The sequence below is a fragment of the Melanerpes formicivorus genome, unplaced genomic scaffold, assembly GCF_026170545.1.
Source record: "Melanerpes formicivorus ecotype bairdi unplaced genomic scaffold, bMelFor1.0.p_v2 SCAF_4, whole genome shotgun sequence".
Lineage (NCBI taxonomy): Eukaryota > Metazoa > Chordata > Aves > Piciformes > Picidae > Melanerpes > Melanerpes formicivorus.
This window is the reverse complement of record NW_027142356.1, coordinates 8,018,371-8,042,902: the sequence shown is the minus strand read 5'-3', so window position 1 is coordinate 8,042,902 and position 24,532 is coordinate 8,018,371. Positions and strand designations below refer to the sequence as shown.

The 24,532-nt window shown below is 43.0% G+C and overlaps 1 protein-coding gene across 2 annotated transcripts in view; it reads right to left on the bottom strand.

Annotated features, from left to right (window-relative positions):
• Positions 1-24,151, bottom strand: part of LOC137440592 (rho guanine nucleotide exchange factor 38-like) — a 31,007-nt gene extending 6,856 nt beyond the window's left edge. Inside the window, exons 1-5 of one of the 2 annotated variants that reach the window (XM_068136860.1) lie at positions 23,876-24,151; positions 13,110-13,300; positions 10,576-10,699; positions 5,711-5,858; positions 2,801-2,818 (exon numbers count right to left, since the gene is read on the bottom strand). In XM_068136860.1, coding sequence (XP_067992961.1) covers positions 2,801-2,818; positions 5,711-5,858; positions 10,576-10,699; positions 13,110-13,300; positions 23,876-24,062 — 668 coding nt within the window. In that variant the 5' untranslated portion in view covers positions 24,063-24,151. Of the gene's footprint in view, positions 1-2,800; positions 2,819-5,706; positions 5,859-10,575; positions 10,700-13,109; positions 13,301-23,875 lie in introns of those variants that run through there. The other variant, XM_068136861.1, reaches the window with a different exon arrangement.
• Between the last annotated feature and the right edge of the window lie 381 nt (positions 24,152-24,532).

Genomic DNA, 24,532 nt, shown 5'->3' with positions numbered 1-24,532 from the left:
AAAAAGCTTTCATTCCCACTTTTAGATGTATAAAAAGTACAAGAGCCAATCCCTACTGCTGACTAATTAACTAACAATTTGAATGCCTTTGAGAAGAGACATCTGCATATTTAAACCATCTCTCTCACACAGGCATTATCTGTAAAAAAGTTCTGTGTGAAAAAAAAAAATTAACAGTAGATGCCTTTTAAGGCTTCTTGATGTCCTCAAACCTTCTCATCATTTCAATCCCTCTCATTTCCCCTGTATCCAACATTAAGTATAGAGAGCTGTTTTCCCTTCTTTCAGCTGCTGGCAGCAATAATGGGGGAAAAAAAAAGAATCTTAAATTGTTATTGTTTTCTCTGAAAAGCCCCATGAATGCAAATCTATAAAAGCTGCCTCATGAATGGAAAAAATCTTCAAGTGTCTTCTCTTTCTGTAGTTGCACTTTGGACAGCTGCCCAAGTGATAAACAGCCTCTCTTCGCCTATCTGCATGACACAGTCTTGCAATATGGTTTGAGAGATAGTAGGTTTGTTTTAAGATAATGACTCCCTGGGGCACTAAATGCCACAAAGTTCAACTCATCTCATTCTCCCCAGCAAGATTAGCTGATGATAGCCACTCTCCCTGGACGAGTCCCATTTGCAATGCGCCCTGTAAGGACACACCCGGCCGCTGGGCAGCACACGGCCTTGCTGCAACCAAAAGAGATGAGTAACAGCTTGTGACATCCATTATGCAGAAAATGAAGTTGCTAATTCATTTGTGATGCTACTTCAGCCTTGCCCCCCACCTCAGTGTTATTGTGAATTTAGCAAGTATTCTGGGTCAGATGTAGCTGCACTAATCTCATCGCAAATGATTTCCGTAGCTCTGCAGTGCACGCAGCTGGCTGACTACAGCGAGCTTCACAGCATACCCGGCCTCCCTCCCCCCACAGAGCAGTCACAAATGCAGAAAGATTCCTGCCTGTTTTAAGAACACATGGTGGTGATGGCTATGCAAAGATAGGTGATTCAGGATTTAGTTCCATTTGCTTTCATTACCCAGCAACGAGGTCCAGTGGCACACATCTCTCAGCACAGCACAGCAGGGCTGAGGCCAGTGTCTTACTCAGCTTGGCAGTTTAGAAATGGTGTGCAGGCATTGTAGGCTGCAGTGCAACTTCAGGGCTCGGGCTTCATGGTTTACTGTGCGTGAGTTCATTTTAGTACAAGACATGTAGGGCAAATAACTCACTGTGCCATAAGACTCTCATGCAAACCCAGGGAATTCACTGAGGCTGTACAGTTGTTAAGCCAAGCAGAATTTCACCTATCAAGCTGCTAGCAAAGGGCAGCAGTGTCTGGTATTTATATAATTGTTTTCTTGATCATGCTTGAATGAAAAGCAATCTGGGAGCAGCAACATCAGGAACCATTTGGGGTGAGTTAACTCTATATTTTCCCGTTCAATGTTAACCAGATTTTTGGGAGTGGTGTTGCTCAGGAGCTGCTGAGACTGCAGTCTCTGAGCTGAGCTGCAGGTGATGGCATTTCTGAAGAGTTCTAATGGTCAATGAGGAGTGTAAACACCATGGCACCTTGAGAGGTAGCCAAGCTCGAGGAGGGTCTGGCAGCTAAACTTGAGTCACCATACTCCACACAGCTTTATAAAAGCCAGTTTAAACCCAGAAGAGGAGCTGTATCCGCCACTGGAAACTGAAGGAGAAAACTGATAGGGCTTATGCAAAGCAGAGCAGCCAGGCTTGTGCTATTTCTATATGTACTGCTGTCTCACATGATCTTAGTGTGACTCTCTGGATATTTCATTCCTCTTGGAGCCCCACTCCCTGGGAGGCAGAAGTAGACACGAATGTCCCTTATCAGAATATTATGCAGAAAAACTATTTCCTTTCATAGATTAAAGCCTGAACCCCCCAACTGTAGAATTTCAACATGCAAATCCTTCAAAGCATGTTTTACGTTGTGCAATTGACTGGCTGATTAACAAATTCTCTGACTTTACAGATCTTCCTCTCCTACCAATATAGAGCACAATTGGTCTTCTTTTCTCTCTTAACATTTCTGTCAGGGGTTGTACTAATTTTCTTCAGTTCAGCTTCCTCTGACCTCTCCCTGCAGGTAGTTTCAGGAGATGCTGCATTTCAATAACCCAAACCTGCTGGATGTCCAGAAACTGCAGCTGAGATAAACTCTCCTTTACAGCTTTTCAAAGATGTCATATCTAGCACAGAAGTCCATTCACCACAAGTTATTGGTGAGTAGTCTGGCCAAGTGCTGAAAAAAAGTTTGTTCTGTTCTGATTTTCTTCCAGTCACTGTCAGAAGGAAGATCCTAAGCTGGATTTCTTATACAGGGCTAACAAAGGAGTCATCACCTTGCAAATAGCTTTGCCTGTGAACCTAACATGTAAAGGTGTACAGAGTCCTATGCAAAATGATTTCAGAGTGTCTGGTTTTCAGTGACTGACACTATGTTGTTGACAAGCACTCTGGCAGACATCAGAGCTCTCCAAGTACATTTATAAGACAGGTGATAATAAAGGGCTCTGAAGGAACTGGTAACCAAATTAAGCAGCTTCATAAACCACAAGTTTTGAAAGATATTGCAAAGCTAGGACAGTGGTAATTAGAAAACTACACAGCCTTAGAGAAATTAGAATTGAGTCTTTATCACATATATCCTGGAAAAATCTATGGGTTATAGCGACACAGAAGGCTTGTGTTCTTAACATTTCCACTTTTAAGCATCCTGAAGATAAATTAAAGATATTTTAATGATGATTTTGCATGTAAGAAAGTCATAATACTTACTCCTCCTCATATATCTTTCTGCAAAAGAGAAGAAAACAAAACATAGATTAGATTCCTCCTAAAAGGATTTATACAGAGCAGAGGCCAGATTCTCAGATACACTTCAGTGACACAGAGCAGCTGTAACTGGCCCGTTAACTGAAGTTTATAGCTGCTATGTGTCAGCAGAACTCCACAAAACAGCCAGAGGGTACCTGTGAATCTGGCCTTATATCTTTCTGAAAGGACAGCCTCAAACAGGAAAGGATTGTCAGAAACCTGGATTTGGCTACAAGACCCAGGCTTGTCCTAACACAATTAAAGAAGGAAGTTTGGGTCCCTGGGCTGACAACAGTAACATCAAATTCTTAATACAAAAAGTAAAATGAAACATGAACTTCTTACACTTTACCTGCATTCCTATCTCTTTCTGAAGAAGAGTACATTTTAGCCTTTTAGGATATAGAATCAATGAAGCTGTTGAATTCATCAAGTGAAACATCTTCAAAATAGGGTAGGGTTGAAAGATATACTGAAAGCAGCAGGGCACACAATTGTAGTTTGGAAACAGAAACAAGTACATAGAGTATTTTCCTTATGGTTTGAGTTCACTGAAATGCAAGGGATCCGAAATGTCACTCCATCTGGGCATTAGGCTTTCCTGAGATCACATCATTAGCCAGTGCTTTTTGACTGCCTGCACCTTTATCTCCTTGCCCACCAATGCCTAACTGAGCATCTGGAAGCTTTCATTACTTCTGCTCTGTCAGCACTTTGCATGCTTATGACATCCCCTTGTCCCTGTAATAGTTGACCAAGCTACTTCAGGCTGAAAGCAGAGCAGGTAGTTGCCAGCATCCTTTCATTTTTACCAGCTGCATTTCTTTGGCTAAGCCAGTAAACAACATCCTCAGTTTGCATAATCACTGCTATAACACAGGACTATGCAGAATTTGGATTTGCACATCTCTCCAAGGCAGACACCTACATTTTGGGATGGAATTTCTCCTCTTCACTCAACAGACAGAACAGGAATTTCACCATGGCTAATGAAATTTGATTTGTCTGTACAGATGTGCAGAGTGCCACTCTCAAATTGCTCCTGATACAGAAGTTGCATTTCACTTGGCAAGTATTACTCAGCTGAGTAACACTACACCATTTACATTTCTGTTTTAATGGAATGATATTATTTCCAAGGGGGAAAAACATTGTTTAAGAAGTAAACATTCTTCAAGAGTAGTTGTCACCAGCCCCCATATCTATTATGTCTCACAATGGAAAACAGCCTATAAGTTCTTTGGTAAAAATGCTGCATAATTTTCTTCTTAGTAGTAACAGGTTTAGGTGACCACAACTCTACATTTGAGTGTGAACTTTCAAGTCTTAATATTTGAATTGGCTGCAAGCTTTAGGCACTGGGAAAAACACAACATAGTATGCACGCACCAGTGCTTTTCTTACCGGTTCTTGTTTAAAGGCTAATCAGGAAAGAACAAGACAAAACAAGGCTTCATTGTGTGGAAGGCTTTGTCACTTCCTGCTAGCAAAGGCTACCACGGCTCAGCACAAAATATCCTTTCTCTACACAAATCACAGCTGTGATGTTGGATCAGGAGCTCCTCTTGCTGGCTCTGGAATTCAAGTGGCAGCATCCACCCCAGCATGTACATGGATGCTATCCTTTATTTCCTTCCATGTTCCCTTGCCTCAGCAGCAGGGATGAATGAACAACAGTGTCAGCTTCCCCTAATTAGCCAGAAAAGAATATTGTAGGCATCAGCAACTATAAAAAAAACCCTTAGGGGAGATAGCTGGCCATCCTTTAGCCCAAAAACCTGAGTCTTTTTCTTTCAACTTCCAGGGTAGCTAAAACCTAAGTACCCTATACATATACTGTGTTATGTATTAAGTAACTGGACATGTTGCACAAAATAAGCCTTATTTTCAACATAACCTCTCTTCAAAGTGAGTATCTCTCTTTTAACGTTGTTAATATTTTCCTTCACCACTCTTTCAGCTTGATATAATTCCCATCTCCTAAGTCTCAGCACAGACTAATCACTAACTGAAGGTGTTGTTGGAATATCTGAAGATCTGTTGCTGATGTGCACTCCATTATCTGTGATAGCTGTACATCTCCCTAACAAGAATCTGGTATGGGCCTTTCCTGGAGCTGGACCTAGACCTCTGATCTGAAGGCTATAGTATCTATTGACAGCTCTGTGTGATGCTTTGGGGAAAGTGAGGGGGCAAGGACATTTCTAGGTGAGAAGATAAACACTCTCCATAGAATGGATGAACTGGTTTCTGTGACTGGCTGCAGGAGGAAGCTGAACTGGAAAGATGGATCCATTATTCTGTATATTTCCCAGTTCTCAATACATTTTCCTGAGGGATGGCACTGAAGCCAATGGCACAAAGCACCTTCCATTGATGGGACCTGGCAGCTTGCTCCAGTGCCAGTGGTTCTTAAATGCCCCCATAGTGAGGGGTCCAGCAACACAGAGCCACTGCAGATCTCTGGACCCTTGTGACAGGAGCCAAACACCAGTGCATGTGAATATCTCCATTACAGGCTATTGTAATTCAAGCACTAAGTTGCTGAAGAGAGGGCAGTGAGTCTCCTGGGAGCTGGGCAAGGTGTTTGCAGTAGCCCATGATATGATGCAGCACTTTTTTGCCAGTATGGGGCACTGAAGCTAAGGGAAGAGCAACCCTTCTTGCACTATTTTTGGCCTTCTTAGAGAGAAAGAAATCTAATCATGGCTCCTGGCTTGTCATCTTTTCATGAAAGCACCATAAGCCAGAGCTCCCAGCAAGCCTCATAAAACTCCGGATTTACAGGGGACCTTTCATCTACATCCATTTAAAATGTTCCCTGCCAGGCAACTGACTATGGACGGAAATCATCATTTGAAAAGATCTTACTTTAAGGACTGTACACAGTGTCTTAAATGCTGCTTCAGTTCTTCATCCTTTTCATAGGATTCCAGCATGGTGTGTGCATCATCGTGGCGATAGCAGTAGATTTTATATGTGTCTTCTAGTGGGCCTTTAATCTGCAGGAACACTTCCCCTGTTAAGGAGAAAAACAAAGCGTGTCAAGCCAGACAACAGCATCTCAGAAGGAGTTTTTATTATTCCACCACATTAGCCGTGAGCTAAAAAGGCTGGCTTCCACTTTACTTCCCTTAGAAACGATCTTGCGTGTTTATGTGCATTATTTATTACATGTATTTCTCAGCTGCTCATCTTTGTCATAGCCAGGCACCATTATATCAGTGTTAATGCACAAAAGTTCCCTCAGGAAAAGGCATGAAATCTCTACACCTCGCACCACTTCACCCCCTAATTCACTGCCCCAGCTTAATGCCCCTTTGGCAGAAACCACATAGGAGAGCTGAACTGTTCAGGGAGGACCATTTTTGTGTCGTGGGCTGGCAGGAGGGAAGAATGTAAGCCTGTTAATTTTTCTTTTTCTTTTTCTTTTTTTTCCAACAGAATATGAAGTTAAATACGTTATAACAGGAATAATGACTCTATTTCCCATTAGCCATTTCACTTTTATCTGTTTTGCAAAATCCTGAAATGGCAGCTGTTACGGCCTAGAACAGAGATTTTTCTTCACATGGCAAAGGAATAACTTCCATTCCTCTGCTACTTGAGTAAAAGCATGTGGATCACAGCCATTTTTATTGAGTATCTTGGTTTATACACAACTGAAGGGGGAAAGCAGTTCCATTTCTAGTCCTCAGAACCACCATTTTGCCTCAAAGAACAGTTGGGAATTTTAGAGGTGTTGAAGTAGTCCTGCACCCATTTCCCTTTTAATTCTGATGCCTAATTCTCTCAGCCTAAAACTCCTCTGGTCCCTTTCTGCCTAACAAATATCCAAGCAGAGAAGGCGTGCTTCATCTCTTCTGCTGAGATACTCAGCCTGTTCTCACACCCTTACATAGCAGCACCCTGATCAGCATCCTTGGAAATGCACATAATAAACAACAGCAACGGTGAAAACTCCTGTGTTGGGCATTTGCTGAAGATTACATCTGTGTGGCAACCAGTCCAATGTTTTATAAACATTCCCCTCAAGTTATAGCAATGATTATTAAAGTTAGAAGCCAAACACTACGTTAATTGAGAGCGCTCTATTCATTCACAGAGCAAGTGCCAAAGCAGTCAGGCATCCTGCATGTTTCATCCTGACCGGAGTGGGCTGTTTCATAACACGTTGCACTGAACTGCTCCATCTTAAGTGAAAAATGATTCAGTTTCCACAGTAACAAAGCTCTAGGTTTTTTCCCCTAGCAGTGAAGGTTAACTGGGCTGTCTAATGTTTTAAGGTGCAAGTATGGGAACAACAATGATGGAGCTAAGACCATGCGAGTTTACGTTAGTTACTGTAAGGCCAATCAGCAAAGCACCAGCATCCTGTTGTTAAATGCTCTTTAGTTGTCTGTCTTCACTGTCTTGTGCTTAATGCTAATGCCAATGGCTACGAACACACACTGCATCTGGACTTTCCCATCAACTCTCTGTACAGGCCTTCATTAGCCAACCATGTAAGGGAAAACCTTAACAAGCTTTCTCTTGATCCTCCCGTGACACCTGGTTCTCAGTTTTCACTAACTTTCAGCAGAGCTCCAGGTGCTTAAGCAAGGCCCTTACCATGCTAAGGCCTCAACTGAGGTTGTGTTTTCAGTACAAAAATAGACATACAGCTCATTTCAGAATATACTAGAGGCTGGATATTATCATTCCATTCTCCAGAATGGAAGAGATGAGCAAGATCTGTTAACTGATGCATTGTGTCACAATGACAGATACTTTCACTGATGCTCAATGATGAGAAAAATTATGTGCTGATTTCACAGAGAGGGCCTTTTAAAAGCAGACAGATTTCGTAAGTCTAAACTCCTTCTTGTTTCTGAGCCATACAGACTAAATCAGATGAGCTTTGGGCATATCAGTGTGGAAGCTTGTTTTATGGACCAAACCCACAGTGTATTTGTGCACAGCTTTAGAAACAGAGAGTCATTTGCACACTGACAAATGCAGATCTGCCCCACACCTCTCCTTGATTGCGGTCCTCATCAGTCTCAAAGAGAAAGTCCTAGAAGGAAGGCTTGAGCAACAGAAAGTTTCTCCCTGTAGCTTTCCGTGGTGCTTCCTGTATGTTCAGCAGGGGGAGAGTTGAGAGGAGGTCTAATAGGTAAAGCCAGGGTAAGGCTAAATCTTCATATTCCTTCATACACAGCACCCAGAATAGCTCAGGCTAGGCGAAGGCTTTTGAAGACAATCTCTCAGTAGTCCCCTTCTCCTATGCTTTATGGTGAAGCAGCCACACACACACAAACTTGATCACTTTTAGGATGGTAATTACCAGAAGATGCACTGCAAGGGCACATCTTATGCAGTCTAACAATCTCTTAACCCACAGGAACAGGCTACAGCCAATCTGAAGTAAGACCTCTTGAAATGTGTAGTATGGATACCAAGTCCTTCGCAGCAACTGTTTAATTTTTTAAGTCTGTTCCTGTCAAGCGTTACTACTTGTCAATGTGGACACAGCAAAAAGCGTGGAGAACATGGACTAAAATAAGACATGAAGATGAGCAGCCACATTGTTTTGGTTTCAAACCACTAGATGAGCAAGTCTCTTCAACCTCACCATGACTGGGTTGCTTTCCAAAGTAAGATATTTCAACTCAAGATGTTTAAATATTATAAGCATGGTAGAATATGATGGGTGTGTTAAACATTCTCAGCCTGCTTTTTCTGTAGGCTGGCTTTACACTGATTATGAAGATTCTGAAAACAAAACCATCACCTTGATGTACTTTCAGAGGATGACAAACTTACTAACTTATTGCTTATAGTGATGCAATTATTCTCCCTGACTTTGAAGGAACATCTCACATCCCTGACCTAAGGTAGCCAACTCAGTGACCCACATTTCCATGGTTCTTTGGTTCTGGAGAAACACACCCGAATAGATGGACAAAATTGTCTGTCTTCTGGATATGGCAGGGAAGGAAAAGAGTGACTCTCTTGGCTGTGAGCAAGGCACTTCCTGCTAGAATAGAACATTGCTTATTAAGAATATGACTCATCATGATGCACTTTTACTGAAATATGGCCAAGCAACACAGTTGCATCCAGCTACGTTAAGCTGTTGCCTTGGCAAAACAGATTGAGACGTGCTAGGATTAATACTTCTCCCAAGCCTCATATGTTTTAATGTCATGTTTCTTAATCAAAGGGCAGCCAATATTTTTTTTACCCCATTATTTGAATGCAGTCCTTTCTATAATGTGTGGTATACAGTCAGTTTAGAGAAGAAAGAACCCCTCTGACCTCTGCACCACGGCTGGAAGTTTTTTAAACTGAACTGGCTGACTTTGCATTGTAGCAAATTAAGAATTCTCACCTGATCCTTTCAGGTAGACTACCTACTGCCTCTGCACTGAAAAAGCAGTTACAGGAGAGCTGATGAGTGGTAACTTATTAAATCTCTCCAGCTGTGCAAATACATCAAGCAAATAGATCACAGCCTCAACATTCATGGCCTGGCCTGCAGAACCTCTGACTGTTGTGACGCAGCCAGGGCAAATCTATTAGCTGGAAATACCCATGACCCCTGCAGACATTCCTGCCCACATTGCCACAAACTTATTATCTGTCACAGCTTTCTTGCATATTAACCATGTTCAGCAGGTCTAGGCAGGTTTTCCTCCCCTTCTACTCTGTCCTGGTGAGACCACACCTGGAATACTGTGTCCAGTTTTGGACTTCCCAATTCAAGATAGACAGGGATCTGCTGGACAGAGCCCAACGGAGAGCAAAGAGGATGACTGTGGGATTTGAGCATGTCTCCTATGAAGAAAGGCGGAGAGACCTGGGGCTGTTTAGTCTTGAGAAGAGGAAGCGGAAGGTGCATCTTATTACATCTATAAATATCTGAAGGGTGGGTGTCAAGATGAAGGTGCAAATCACTTTTCAGTGGTACCCACTGATAGGACAAGGAACAATGGGTACAAGCTAGAACACAGGAGGTCCCACCTCAACATGAGGAGACACTTCTTTATGGTGAGGGTGACAGATCACTGGAACAGGCTGCCCAGAGAGGTTGTGGAGTCTCCTTCTCTGGAGACTTTCAAAACCCTCCTGGATACATTTCTGTGCTGCCTGCCCTAGGTGATCCTACTTGGTCAGGAGGTTGGATTATCTCTAGAGGTCCATTCCAACTCCTTACATTCTGTGATTCTGTAATTTTGTGTGACTCATTAAGAAAACTTAAGCAACCTCTTACATGAATGGTATCACCAGTAGATACAGGTTTACAATGTTTAGGGGGTGGTGGTGTGTGTGTTACCTGCTTACTCCAGTTATTTTTAATGCTTTTCTTGGACGGTACCATTAAGAGTATGCAATATAAGAGTTGGTGTAGGTGTGAGTGGAGTTAGGTAGGCAATATCAAAATGGATGAAAAGGATATTAGCAATATTTGGCATAACTCAGTACTGCAGTTTTCTCTTGCTAAACTCGCTCTCTCCTTCCTTCCTCCCCCTCCATATCCAGATGGATGGAAAAAGAGCACCGTGATCACAGAAGGACAGTAGAGCAACTGGACAGGTTTCACATGTCATTTTCCCTGGGTCACTATGGACAGCTTGTAGCACATTAGCCTCTGGGAGTGGTACTAGTTAAGTCTGATGAGGGTAGAGAACAGGAGAGTGTTATGTTTATTCTCTCACATAGCTTTGTAGAACTCAAGAGGACAGTAAACATACCGATTATTTGCATGGGTGGTTCCACATCTGTCGTGGCTTCTTCCAACAATGACAGGAGTTTGGCTGATACTTGATGGACCAATTCAATGTTGCTAAACAAGCCATCCACGTCAAAGCGAGCAATCTAATGGAATACAAATATTAAGCAGCTACTGATGAAGGATAAAGAAGGACACTGAGTATTGCAGACCTTCTCTTGCTATGCCCCAAGTGTTCAGCACTTCAGGAAGTACCACTTCTGCAAAATCTCATATAAACATCCTCCTTGGGACTTCAAAGACACACAGTTTCCAGATTAGTATAATATGGTTGAGGCAGTTAACAAAGGGCATGTTATCAAGTCCTTTTAACCTTATTTTGAACTATTTCTAGTTGAAAGTGTTTACCTAGGAAGGAAATAAATATTGTCATCTGAATAAAGAGAGGATCTTTAGCTGATATAAAAATACTTGTTTACTTTCCCACTGGGGAGAAGAATAGTTGACAGTGGGTTGGATTCCCTGATTACAATTGCTAAGAGAGGCCACTACATAAACTGATATCTTGGCCCTTTGGTGCCAGCTATGAGGTACAAACAATTCCAGATGGCGGTACCATTTAAAGTTAGATGTCTTATAAATCCAAAACCACAATCAAGATCATATAATTTCCACTGAAACAGACACATTTACAATTTTGGGTATTAATATATCCTAAGGAGCTTCCTACAGAGCCTGGGCACGCAACATTGACTTCAGAAACTTTGGTTGTGTGTCTCCACTTACTATAGAGCAAGTTAAAAAGTTCCAGAACACGTAATTCTCAAGCAGTAGTTATTTATGTCCTTGTACAGCAAATTAAGAGTTAATATTTGGGGACAACTGGAGATAGCCAGTGGCAGTGTACCAACACTGAGAACAATGGCAAGACTGATTTTGGCATCCATACTGATACCGTCTGAACAGCATCTCTCCATTAGAAAGGGAATTGCTGACTTACATAGCAGCTTACCACATGCCAGGAGGATCAAATTGCATGCTATTGTAATAGAATCAGAACTACACTTTCAGTACTAATGCTGTTAATTTCTTTATAAGAATTGTAGGAGCTAAAATATGTTCTGTCCATTTGGAAGTAAGAAAAAGATTCATTGCTAGGTCAATTTTCCAAATGCTGTCCTCATCTAAACACATTACAAACCTTCAATATGGTAGTTTGTCCAAGAACTAGCCTTAAAACCATGTAAGATTCCTGACAGCCTTTCAGAAATGCCAACATTATAATCTCTAAATTACTCTTCCTGTGTACACCTAGCACAGGACTTCTGACCTCCCATCCAATACAGTGCCTACATGGTATTTGGGACTGTGCTGTGCATGGACACTGACATGTGTTAATACAGTGACAAAGGACAGAATCAAAAGGTATGTTTCTAGCTGTCTGGAAAGGAGCAAAGGAATACAGCATGCTTGGCAAAGAGCTGAGCAAGTTCAACCAAGGAATACCCTTGCTCAGTGCTGGCCAGGCTGTGGAGAGAGTCAAGTGGAGATTACATCTAAGCAATGAACAAATGAGGAGGACTAATTCAAGAACTCCTTAAATTATGCCAGTAGATGCCAGCTCTTCTGCAAATGGGCTGGAACAAACTCAGACAGAGTTTTAAGGAAGAAAAGAGGTCCTTCAGGAGCTTAAACTGCACAGGCTTTAGCTGGCCACAGCATTTCCTGAAGCAGTGCCAATGTTGTCTGAAGACACTTTGCCCTCTGCACCTGTATTTTGTCATTCATTTCAAAAAAGCTCTACATACAGAATGCTTGGGTTAAAATTGTTTCTATTCTGTATTAGCAACAGATAACATTTGTGCAGCCTCTGAATGCTAGGATGCAGGCCCCACAAATACCAATCTTTCTCTGGACAACATGTTCTACTCTCAGCCTTGGGCTGCACAATTTTTCTACAAATTGAAATAATGCTGAGGGAAAGGTGCTCTTTGAAGTCTTAGCTGGAAAAGAAAATGGGTAACATGGGCCTAATGAGATCATTTGCCTGAAAGATGGTTTATGAGCCTTCCTTTTTAAATGCACCTTTTCTGTGTAAAATGCTAATTTCTGAAACGCTCACTGGTCTGTCAGGAATGGTGGAGAAACTCCACCACAGCTGGGGAAGTTCATGCCATTCCAAGTTGTTATCATGGAAAATATTTGGGTGTATTGGGGTTTACTGCTTGTGGAGCTGCCAGTAAAGACCAGCCAGGGCATGTTCCAGGGCTTATAATTACAGAGGAGAGGTGGCAGCTACACAGGATGGGATAGAGCATCCAAGCTGTTCTCTGGGTGTGCACCTTTCAGGCTTCATGCAAGTGACAGAAGTGACTTCCCACTCTCCTTGCAGCAGCCCTGGGACATGCCTTCCCACAAAGCCAGCTACAGACCCGCTCCCAGCACCACATCACTCTCATGCTGACACTTGTGCTTGCATTAAGATTGTTTGCAAGCAGAATGTGGGTGAGCTGAGATCTTGACGTCACTGGCTCATCCTCCACCCCCAGCACTCACCTGCTTGTTTCTCAGGGGCTGAATCACTTCCTTGATGCAGAGATCCAGGTCGCTGATATAATCTTTCTCTGTCTGCATGAGTTCTGCAATGATTTTCACCCTCTTGGCCATCATGCGTCTGTTGACCTGTTCTTCATCCTCCTGCAGTGAAGTGGCAGGGGTTGAGGACCCCAGCTGTGGGGCCATTTTTTCTGTTTAAAAGAGGGAGATATGTGAGGAGCATTGCAATCCCACATGCTCACCCAATTTACACTGCACAACCACAGGGAAACATAACTGGTGCCTGTCCAAAAATCCCAAATCACCTTGGGGAGCATAAAAGAAGCTAAGAAATAGCAACCCTCAGATCAGATGGGTTGTCCCATCTCTAAAAGTGGGCATGGGTTCAGTGAAGGAAACTGTCCAATTGGCACCATCAGTGGCATCCCTGGCTTTGATGGAGCAGAGGAGAGTTTGGCTCCTGTAACACTGAAATTCAAGGATAGCTGACAGCCTTCTATCATTTGAAAATACAATCTTGGTCTGACATCTATTATGATTTGGAGGACTGGAGAAAATATGCTCCTGTGAAGAAACAGGCTGTATTCACTATAAATAATCTTTACTAGAATAACCTCTGTAATGTCGAGTCTGCTCATGGGGGCTGCAGGTACTGGAAGACAAACTTTCAAATGAAGACAATGTCACTAGTTGAGTTGCTGGAACATATCCAGAGAAGGGCAACAAAGCTGGTGAGGGGTTTGGAGCACAAGCCCTATGAGGAGAGGCTGAGAGAGTTGGGGTTGCTTAGCCTGGAGAGAAGGAGGCTCAGAGGAGACCTTATTGCTCTCTACAACTACATGAAGGGAGGTTGTAGCCAGGTGGGGGTTGGTCTCTTCTCCCAGGCAACCAGCACCAAAACAAGAAGACACAGTCTCAAGCTGTGCCAGGGGAGGTTTAGGCTGGATGTTAGGAAGAAGTTCTTCACAGAAAGAGTGATTGCCCATTGGAATGGGCTGCCCATGGAGGTAGTAGAGTCACCATACCTGGAGGTGTTTAGGAAGAGACTGGATGGGGTGCTTGGTGCCATGGTTTAGTTGATTAGATGGTGTTGGATGATAGCTTGGACTCGATGATCTCAAAGGTCTTTTCCAACCTGGTTAATTCTATTCTATTCTAATGATGACAATGAAACCTGTAATTCTGTGTAAAACTTTCTTTTAAAGAGGCAAAGGAATTACAGGAGAAAATGGGAAAGCCTTTACTGATTAGTAACAAACATTTTGTGGAACAGAGATCACTTGGTTGAGGACATTCTTAACTATTTTTCTGCACTTAGGACCTAGGATATCGGATTTGTTCCAGATACATGGACAGTTGAACTCAATGATCTTAGAGGCCTATTCCAACCAAAGCAATTCTCTGATTCTATGAAATGTGAGTCTTCTACAGTTAGGTAATTTATGTATACTACAAGGCCTGCACAAAACCTATTCATTTGTAATGATGCTCATCCCTTTTGTTGGTTGATAAGCCAACCTGCAAATATCCATGTCAGCTGTACACAGTGCACCAATTTTTATCTCAAAGTCTGTATTTTTCATTAGAAAAAAATCCACACACACAAATAACAGTGAAAGATTTCAGAGGCTTTTCTGGTGTTTCCTTGCTAGCCACAAGATGGTGCAGAGTACCAACAAAGAGGACTTAGCATTACCATACTCATCTCTGCATTACTCAGGTCATGCTTTGACAGCAGAGGCTTTTATTGCTCAGTGGCAAAGGACATGAATCTCTGCTGAGGATCAGACTGCTGCACCTCTGTGTCAGCTTCTGTACAGAGCAGATCTAATAATGAGGCAATAACAAGCAGCCTCTGATGCTTTGTTTGCTGAGGGCCAATACTGAATATCTGGCAGTTCTCTGAACTGACTGTCAAGGGTGAGGTCATGAGTGCTCAAGTGGGTGTGCAGCTCACCTCTACAACACCAGCCAAGGCCATGGATGATAACCTGGAGCTGGACTTGTGGTAACACCAACCAGCTTTCATGAGAGATGGCTTTGAGCTGTCTTCTGCTGAGAAATGCAAAATACTGTAAGCCCAATGTATTTTCATTCCCAAGCCCTTCTACAATGATGCTGGCCACTGACATTCAGAAAGGGCACTTATGTTATCAATGCTGCTCCCATGAGGTTTTCTAGTGAGACTAGTGTGACCACAGTTACTGCTTTACAGAGCTGCTTTGGGGATTGCACCTCTACCTCTGCACTCCTAGTTTTAAACAGTGACGACAAGGAACCCAAACAAACAAGGGAAGGAAGGCTGGTTTTTGTATTTAGATGTACTGTCTACCTTTGTTTTTGGCTTTGAAGTCAGTGTACAATTTAGGCATGAACATTTTGTCCACAAGTTTGTATATGGACAATAAAAAGGCAACGTGGGGATATCTCCTTTCTATAAGGTTGGGTCTATCAAAAGCATTAAAAGCCAGATCTTGCACTAGTGATTCCATGCTGGCATGAGCACATGGCCTGCACAGGAGCTCACACTGCTGCAGAGTTCATCCACCAAGGCTGCCAACCAAAGCCTCTATCACTCTTTCTCCTCAACTGCACAAAACAGACTCTGGCCTGTTTTACTATTACTCCACAGCTCCCTCTGAGCAATTTTCTGCTAGGGCTGCAGAATGGGACCATTTTGCTAAAATGGAAGTTACTTTTTCCTTTAAAAACTTACAGTATTTAACCACTTACAAATTCACCAGGAACATGTGAACAATCCATTTCCATTCCAGTTCTGCACCAAAATCAGCATTTTTCTTGAGGCTGCGTGTGAAAATATTTGCATATGTGTGACTGTATGTGACAGTTCAGGGCAATGCCTGAGAAAGTGCAGAGAGCACCAAGCATACTGGAAGATCTCAAAGTGTCATTTTCTCTCAGATACAGCACTGTTATGATATCAGATGGAATTTGAAGGTAAACACAAGATGCTGTGCAAAAAAAACTTTCTAATCTTTTATACTGGTGGCAGGGGAGAGCATTATTTGAGCAAAATAAAGCCGCTGTATCCCACTTCAGGCTCGAAGCTGCAGTCCCTCAAGAGGCTGTTCTTTCAGTTTATGTCATTAGATCACCCTGATCAAATTTGATTCTTGAATTATGTCAGGGCTCATCTATTATCCTTATTGCATGATAGATAATAATGCCAAGAAAGAAAAACTGTTCTCAACAGGAAGAAATAACCATGATAAATACCAGATAGATTCTGTTTCCTTACAGAAAACCTTATTTTTAATGAATGTATGCTTTTGTTAAAAGCAATATAATTTTCCATTTTCACTCAATAGCTTCACATATTTTTTTTCCTTTCAGGCTTGTCTGTCTCTATAGAATGCAACAGCAAGATTCTGAAGTGATGATTACAGCCAAGCCCTGTGATTTCATGTTTGGCTGATCGCTTTTGACCAGTTTGAGAACATCAGTAGCTTGTTGAAATCCTTGTGGAGTAAGTGAAATTTTAATGAAGGCACAAGCAGTAAGTGCATCTCAGGAATATAAGCAGACTCGTTTCTACCTGGTGATGCATGCCAACCCCAGAATCATTCGAGAGAGAGGATTAGCAGGAAGAGACACTGCTGAGGATTAACTGTTACTGCAAGAATGTGGCTCAGTTGTCCTCGGAGATGCCAGGTTTGGAACAAAGGAAAACTGTCAAATGGTTTGTTAGACAGCTGTATCTTATGACCAGTTTACAGTAGGCATAAAAATGTACAGTAGGAGGTAATGTGTGCAGTTGTTGCTTTGTGATGTCAGTTATCTCCAGGAGTCACATATCTGGAGGACTGTGCTTTGGAGAGGAAGGTGATGACTTTGTTTTTCCAGCTGTATCTTGAACTACACAGCTTTCATTGCACAAAACAAGAGTTTTGCTATGTGATGACAGAGAAAGCAGCCACACATCTTACAAAAGCAAGTGGGAAGTTTAAAAATACCCCCCAGATGGAGACATCCAGCAATGTAGTGAGAGCATGGAGGAGTAGAACTTGAAATGTGGAAACACAACAGCTCTCTTCTAGGCTCATGGGAGATATTGAGGAATCCACAACAAATGAGCAGAGGAGCACCATAGGAGGTTTGCAAGATCCAGCACATGTGAATATCCTTGGCTTTCCTTCTTGGAGAGTGGAATGAGCAACTCTGAGAGGTCTGCTCTATCCATCCTTCCAGGTAAGATGCTTGGGTTGGATAGTATGGTTGCCTTAGGGGATGGGATGGTCTTAGGGGTTTCTCCCTATCCAAGGCTTTCTGTCTGGAAGTGAAGGTACCAGCACAGAATATAGCAACAAGTATAGTGCTGTCAGTGCATGAAGTGAGTCAAAAGCCTTTTCATTTGGAGGATGCCAGAGGAACTCGGGTACGGGGATTTTGTCTGGCACAAGGGAGCAGTGAAGGCAGAAGTTTTCAAGGTATAAAAAAAACAAATTGCAGCATTACTGTGTTTTCATGTGTGAAACCTGAGTCTCACACCACCCTGGATAAAATTACTCCACTGTGAAATCAAGCCCTCAGATAGTCTGTGCTCTCAGATAACCCAGCTATTACATACAGGAATGTACACCAGCTTTTATGAACTGGATTTGGGAATGAAACACAGGCAGCCAAGTTCAGAGACTGCTGCTGTGGCAGCTTTCCTCTCCCCCCTTACATCTTCCCTCCACCACAGCCCCAGCTCTGCCCATTACATGTCCGCTTCCAGTGCAGGTGCCCAGCAAAGCTGTGGGGCACAAGGACACTGGGATTGTTAGAAGTGACGGATCCTGAAATGGGTGAGGGAGCAATAGGAAGAGATGGAGTCTCCTGCTGCATGCAGAAGTGCATCACATGAACCAACACACAAGGAATTTCACTCCAGATCCCACTCCCCTTGTGAGGGACCACTTCATAGGGATGTCATTACAGTTTTGCACCAGAGTCATTGCAGTGCAATAGTATGGCACAAATGTGGTGCAAATTGGATCTGCTGAACTCCAGACTGGGCACTGAAATAGAAAAAGATTGGGAGAGGGCTGTGGAAAATGCTTTTTTTTTTTGGTTTACTTTCAGGCACACATCACAGCAGCACAGTTCAGGAGCAGGTTTGTTGCACACAGCCTGCGAGCTGCACATGCAAAAAGCCTCTTTTCTGAACACATGAGAACACTGCAGGACCAGAATGACCTTGTACCAATCTTCCCGGGCAGCAGGTTCGCTCATAAAATCTGCATCAGAGATTTCCTTGCAATTAGGTCACTGGATCTTTGATCGTTTCTCTGTTCCATAAGGTACAGAAAATATTTACATTCAACGAGCAAGTCCTTTCTTCAATTTCTTGACAGCAGACCGCTTTAATTATACGTGTGCTGACAGGACTACAGAGAGATCCCATGTGACCACAGGGGAAAGGAAGAAAGCTTATCATCAGGTGACAGAAGAATGCCCTTATTGTTAGCACCAATGCTCACAAATAAGCCTTTCTCTTGTGTCATATACCGGTATAAATACACCGCTCCTGTGGCATGGAGCTAATATGTTAATATAGTAAGAACTAAGGGAGGGCTGCATTTAAACCACTTCTCCTGGGACATGTGCCTCAAGATTTGGCACAGATTAGCTGTAAGAACTGTGAGCTGTGTGGCCCACAGTGCAAAGTATCCCATTAATAAAGCATTTGCTAATAAGCTCAGAGGAGGGTCTGTAAACCTCCTTGGGTCCTAGTCTTCACTCCTTTACACCAGTTCCTGTGACTAGTTATGCTGCAGTAGATTCCAAGAGTCCTCATGGCGGGACTTGATTGTGCTAAGTGCTGTGCAAACACAGCAGCACAAAATGGATTCTGCTATGAAATGATGAGCTCTTTTCCCAGCCTGGCTGCCACTGCAATAAGTTCAAGGAGTAATTCCAGCCATTATTGCAGTGCAAGTTAACAGAATCAGATCCTCCAAGCTTAAATTTGAACGAGAGAAAATAAAAGTATTTGCTAGAATGTAATTTCTCATCACAGGACAGAGAGGGGCTATTTTTACCAAGTCATCTCCTGCACTAAGGAAATAATGTGGACTCTCGCTCCTCACTGTACTTCAGCAACACGGCCGCTCCAAAGATCAATACATTTTGCAATGGAGTAGGATATTGTCTGCATTGTAGTCCATGGGAAGTTAATCAGTAAGTGCAGTGCAAAGCAAATAAGGAACTGGGGAGAGGCGACGAGGATCTTTACTCCTGGCAGGAGCCCATGCAGGAAGAAGCAGTGTGCTCTGCAGGCAGGCAGGAGGATGGGATGGAGGAAGGTGCCCTGCTTCTGATGGAGTGAAGGGAGATGAGTTGCTTCTGACTGGGCTTTTGTATAGTGACGGAGAGCCACCTTCCAGGAATTTGTATAATCTGGCAGGTTTCTGTGTTGTGTCTGGTGTTCATTATTTCTCATTACTTCATTAGACACGGGGAAAACATAAAATTTGGGGTTCAGATATGAGCTCTGAGGCAATATGTTGTGGTAGCTGTGTGATTTGAGTCACCGTATCTATTATGTCACTGATGTATTTTAGATTGAAGCATGTGCGAATCATCTAACAGTGCAGCTGACCCACTCTCAGCTAAAGGTGTGAGTTAATATGTAATGGATTTGTAAAGCAAGGAATATTTTCAAAGCATGTGTTGTCTTGCTGAACACTGCAAATGTGATTCCTTCAGGAAGCCCACCCTTTTCTGTAGCTCATTTTTCACATCAAGCACAAGTCTGGTGTATTATTAACAAAACCCAACAATTTGTATAAAAACCTAAAAGACATTGAACTATGTTTTAAATTCTTTTTCATGGTCTGCCCTTTTCAGTTGATTGCATCTATCCCCATGATATACTGTATCTTAACTTGCCCTGATCTTGCAAACATTTATGTGCCAATAAGTGCACCAAGCAAACTCCTCTTGCCAAGATACAGAGGTACTCGTAGAATGGTATCTTTAAGTTAATTCAAAACTGATCCAAACATTAATTCAATACATGGGTATTTCATATAGTTACTTTTACAGGTTCTACTGGTGAGTTTTCACTGTACAGAAGAGACCAACTCCTACCCCCTAAACAGCTATATTACATTTGGAAACAGAGCTGTAAGTATCATTTTGTGCCATTGCTTAAGGATAGCAGCAAATTCTTCATTACTCTTGGAAGGTCCTATGTGCAGGATTTTCTAGTGAATGTAGAGCATAGCACTGTATAAAAATACCACAGGAGCTGTGTCTTAGCTCTTATAATGGCTCTTGATATCACTTCTGCATCCACTATAAACATTAGTGAATGTCTCTTCTTTAACTCCATTCTTTCCTCTTTAGAAAAGTAACACTTCTGTCCAGTTGATGCAAAACTATGGGAGAAAAATATGGCTTGATCATGGTATTTCTGGACTCATCCAATCTGAGCTCTTGGTAACTGTATGGTTATATTGTCACCTGAAAAATCAAGCCTTAAGACCCTGAGCTTGCATTCTTCATTACTCAATTCCGGTGTCAGTATCATGAACCTGCTGTTGCTAGCAATCACCTTATTTTATTTACCTGCTCTATTGGGGGGATTGATCTAGATGACCTACAGAGGTGCCTTCAAACCCCTACCATTCTGTAATTTTCCCCTATCTAAAATGGGGCTACAGGTGCTTTGTTATCTCACAGGATGAGCTGAAATAGATGCACCAATGCTTGCCAAGCTCTCTGAGAATATAATGGTTACTTTGCATCTTATTTCCTTTTTGAAAAGAGTAAAGGCAGAAGGTGTTGCATGGCTATTCACACCAGATAAGGCATTGAATAGATGCATCTAGTATAATAATTAACCACAAAAAATGCTTTATTGTGTTTTTAATGAATCCTTAATTTTAAAGTGAAAAACATTTACAGAAGTTTGCACCTTTGACAATGCTATTGTGCTCACGTTTGTAGACTTACCAAGTAAACCACCTTGGTTACCCAGGAGACCTGGTCGGCAGGCTCCCTTTCTCACTCTTGTTGGATTCTGTATAAACCAGCAAAATTTTAAGAGAAATCCAAGGGGAGAAAAATGAATGATCAGGAGTTTTTATGTTTGACTGCTTGTTCACTCGTTTGAGGGAGGATTTTTTGGTTTGGGGATTGTTGTTGTTGTTGTTTATAGGCTTTTATTTGGGGTCCTACATTTCTAGCTCACTAAAGCTGCACTTTGAGTCTATACTTAAGAGAAATGGCTGATGGGGGTCAACAGCTTTCTACTCAAGGAACAGCTTTCTACTCAGGGGTGATGATGGGCAACAACTCATTTCTACTCAGGGAACCATTTAAATTGTGCAGAGGGCTGGAAGGGCCCTTGAGAGCTATCATAGTATCAGTCAGGGTTGGAAGGGACCACAAGGATTATCTAGTTCCAACCCCCCTGCCATGGGCAGGGACACCCCACACTAGATCAGGCTTGCCAGAGCCTTGTCCGTATCTTGGCCATGTTTCACTTTGTTACAATACTGACATAGGCACTGAATTGTAAAGATACCTTGGTCCCCATGCTCTGCCTTGTTGGCCTGCCACAAGCAGAGATAGGGCTCCTGCAGCCTCTGATCTGCCTCACTCACAAGATATTCCCCTCTGCAGGGTTAGCTCCTGTTGCATCTTCCCGTCTTACACATCCTTATCTGTGCTAATACCTACCCCAGCTCTGAAGACTGTAGAAAACATATTAACAGGGGACTACTGAAGGGAGAAGCAACTGAACACAGAGCTTTCCCTCCAGTTCATACAGGAATCAAGTGCAAATTGCTACCTTTTGGATCTTTTTGCAAAGGGTGATCAGAGAGTCATGACCAGATGATACACAACAGACCATTTGTGTCACCAACACAGTTGTTGGGTCCTCTAATGAAAACAGAGAAGTTAAAAACTTTGTGCCAGCAAAACCACTTTCCCCACCCTGGAGTAAGCTGTTTCACATCCACACACTAGGGAGAAAAATGGAGAACATGGAGGTGTATAATCACAGCATATCATCAGCACTGGCGGGTAGCACATTAGGTCTGGGATCCGTGATCATTATTGGATTCAAGCACATCCAGCTCAACAAAATTTGATCCAGATCAGGCCTTGGCACACAACCACTTTTCTTTCTATTGCATCTGTAAATACACTCAATAGGAGTTTCTACTGACTTTGTATTTTCACTCTGAGGATAGGAAATTCCTAATCTAGTATAAAGTTTGCAGGTACCTTGCTAACCCATCACCTTTTTTTGGTGCACAAACATGAGCAAGCAGAGTGAGTCGGTATTAAACTGGTGCTTTGCAATAGGTGGTCACAGCAGTCTCAGCTGGTGGCAGGAGCTGTAAAGCCGCATTTACTATCACCTTGGACTGCTGCCATAAACATAACCTCATGCTCTGCTGTGACTACCTAGACTTCCCCACCTCCTTTGCTCCGGATTTTAAACAGGAGACGTTAGTGACATGAATACACCTCACACAAGACAGAAAGACCTCCCACTTTTTGCTGGATACTGTTCTGATAACCTTGACCTCACCTCAGCAACCCTCTTCACAAGTAAAAATCTGCTGTTCTGGTGGAATGTGTGCCAGGAGCTTACCTGCCCATACATAGTGATCCATACTTGTACTCTGAAATACCCCCACCACATCCCTGCAGCACCAGCCTGACAACTGAAATGTTTTCATCTTCTCATTGATTAGCTATCACGAGGAGGGAACAGCATAATCAATGAACTGCTCTGTGGTTTTCAACATATGCAGCCCCCAGAGAAATCCTATTATTTTCAGGTTTATTGTTTTATTTTCTGCTTTATTGTCTTTCTTAAGGAATGCTACTTCCTAATTAAGTGCATCACAGCCGTAATACAGCAACCCAAAGTATTTTGCTATTTTATCTCCTCATAAAGGATTATTGTCACAAGAGTGGCTGTCAGCAGGTAGTTATATCACTATTAGTAGTACAGTCTTATATTATAATAATACTCAAACCCTGCATTTGTGATGTGACCTTGTTGTTCAAGTCCCTGGAAGCCCACAGAAATTTACCAGTTTGTGTTCCAGAGCACTCCCAGAAATAGCCATAGACGTTCTTCATTCTTTTCCTCAATTTGTGGAATTGCACTTAATTTTTTATTGGCAGGCCCAACAGAGACATATGTTGCCAATTTCTGGTCTGGATGCAGTTTGGTTATTTGAAAAGAAACCCTCTCCATAATGGTATAATTTCAATCAGCATCTCCATCAAAACATGTATTTGGACATACTTCAGTTCAGGCTCGTACAATCTGAGCAACAGATAAACGCATTATAGATTCTGGTGTTTTTAAATGAAAGAAAAAATTGCCCTTGATGTTTCTAATTACTTAGCATATACTCCACTTGATACAACAGCCAAAGGCAGGATGGAGCCATCATATTTTCACATTACTATTTGCCTTGCAAATGCATTCTCGTGACAGATGAGGAAAATCCTGGTCATATATGCGTTTTGCAGGGACATACCAAAGCCTTCAATGGCATTTTGCATCCTGCCTACATGACTACTTAGAAATTTAGGGGAAACATTTCACACACTGGAAGTGGCAGATAATGTTGAGAGAGGGCAATTGCACACTCATCTGTCAGTGGATGGGGGCAGAGACCACCATTTCCTTCTTTCTCTCGAGGGTGCAGCTTGGAGAGCATTGAGACACCACCCCAGCCCAGAGCATCCCTAGTAGCAGAGCACCAAGCAAGCTTCCCCAGTACCTTGTAACTTCTGGCTGTACTCTGTCCTGTCGGACTGACTCCTCCTCAAGGTGCTGTGGTCCCCCGCCCCGGCGGTGCTTTCCACCACCGGCTCAGTCTTCCTCCGTTCCCCCATGTACACCTTGTTCCTCAGCAGGGCCAAATTCCTCTTCCTGCCCCCCACGCCCTCCTTCCCTGGACAGTCCATGCTTGCTATGGCCAGCCTTACTTGGTGGGAGCAGGGGGGCAAATGCTCGATTCTTAGGGAGATGAACTCGCTGCCCAGGTAAGGCTGGTAGCTTCGGGCTTGGTTTAGGAGCAGAGGGCTCCCCGGGCTCCCCAGGCTGCGCAGGGCCCCGGGCTCAGCCCTGCCACCTGTGCCGGAGCGGCTCCACCCCCGGGAAGCTGACGCCCCAGGCAGTGTTTGCATTCACCTGACTTACGTGCAAGCAGGCCTGGCGGGGCCTGTGTCAGAGCCAACCCTAAACCGCAGCCCTTCACGTCCCCTTATCCTGCTGCAGGGCATATTCCTCACCCTGCTGGGGGCTGTGCTGGCACACACACATCCAGCTTTGTCCGGGCCACCCCTGCCGTGCACTGGCCCGGAGTGCACCAGGGAACATCCACACTCCTGCCAGACACCTTCCCTCTGAATTGCTGGGGCAGACGGAAAGGGGA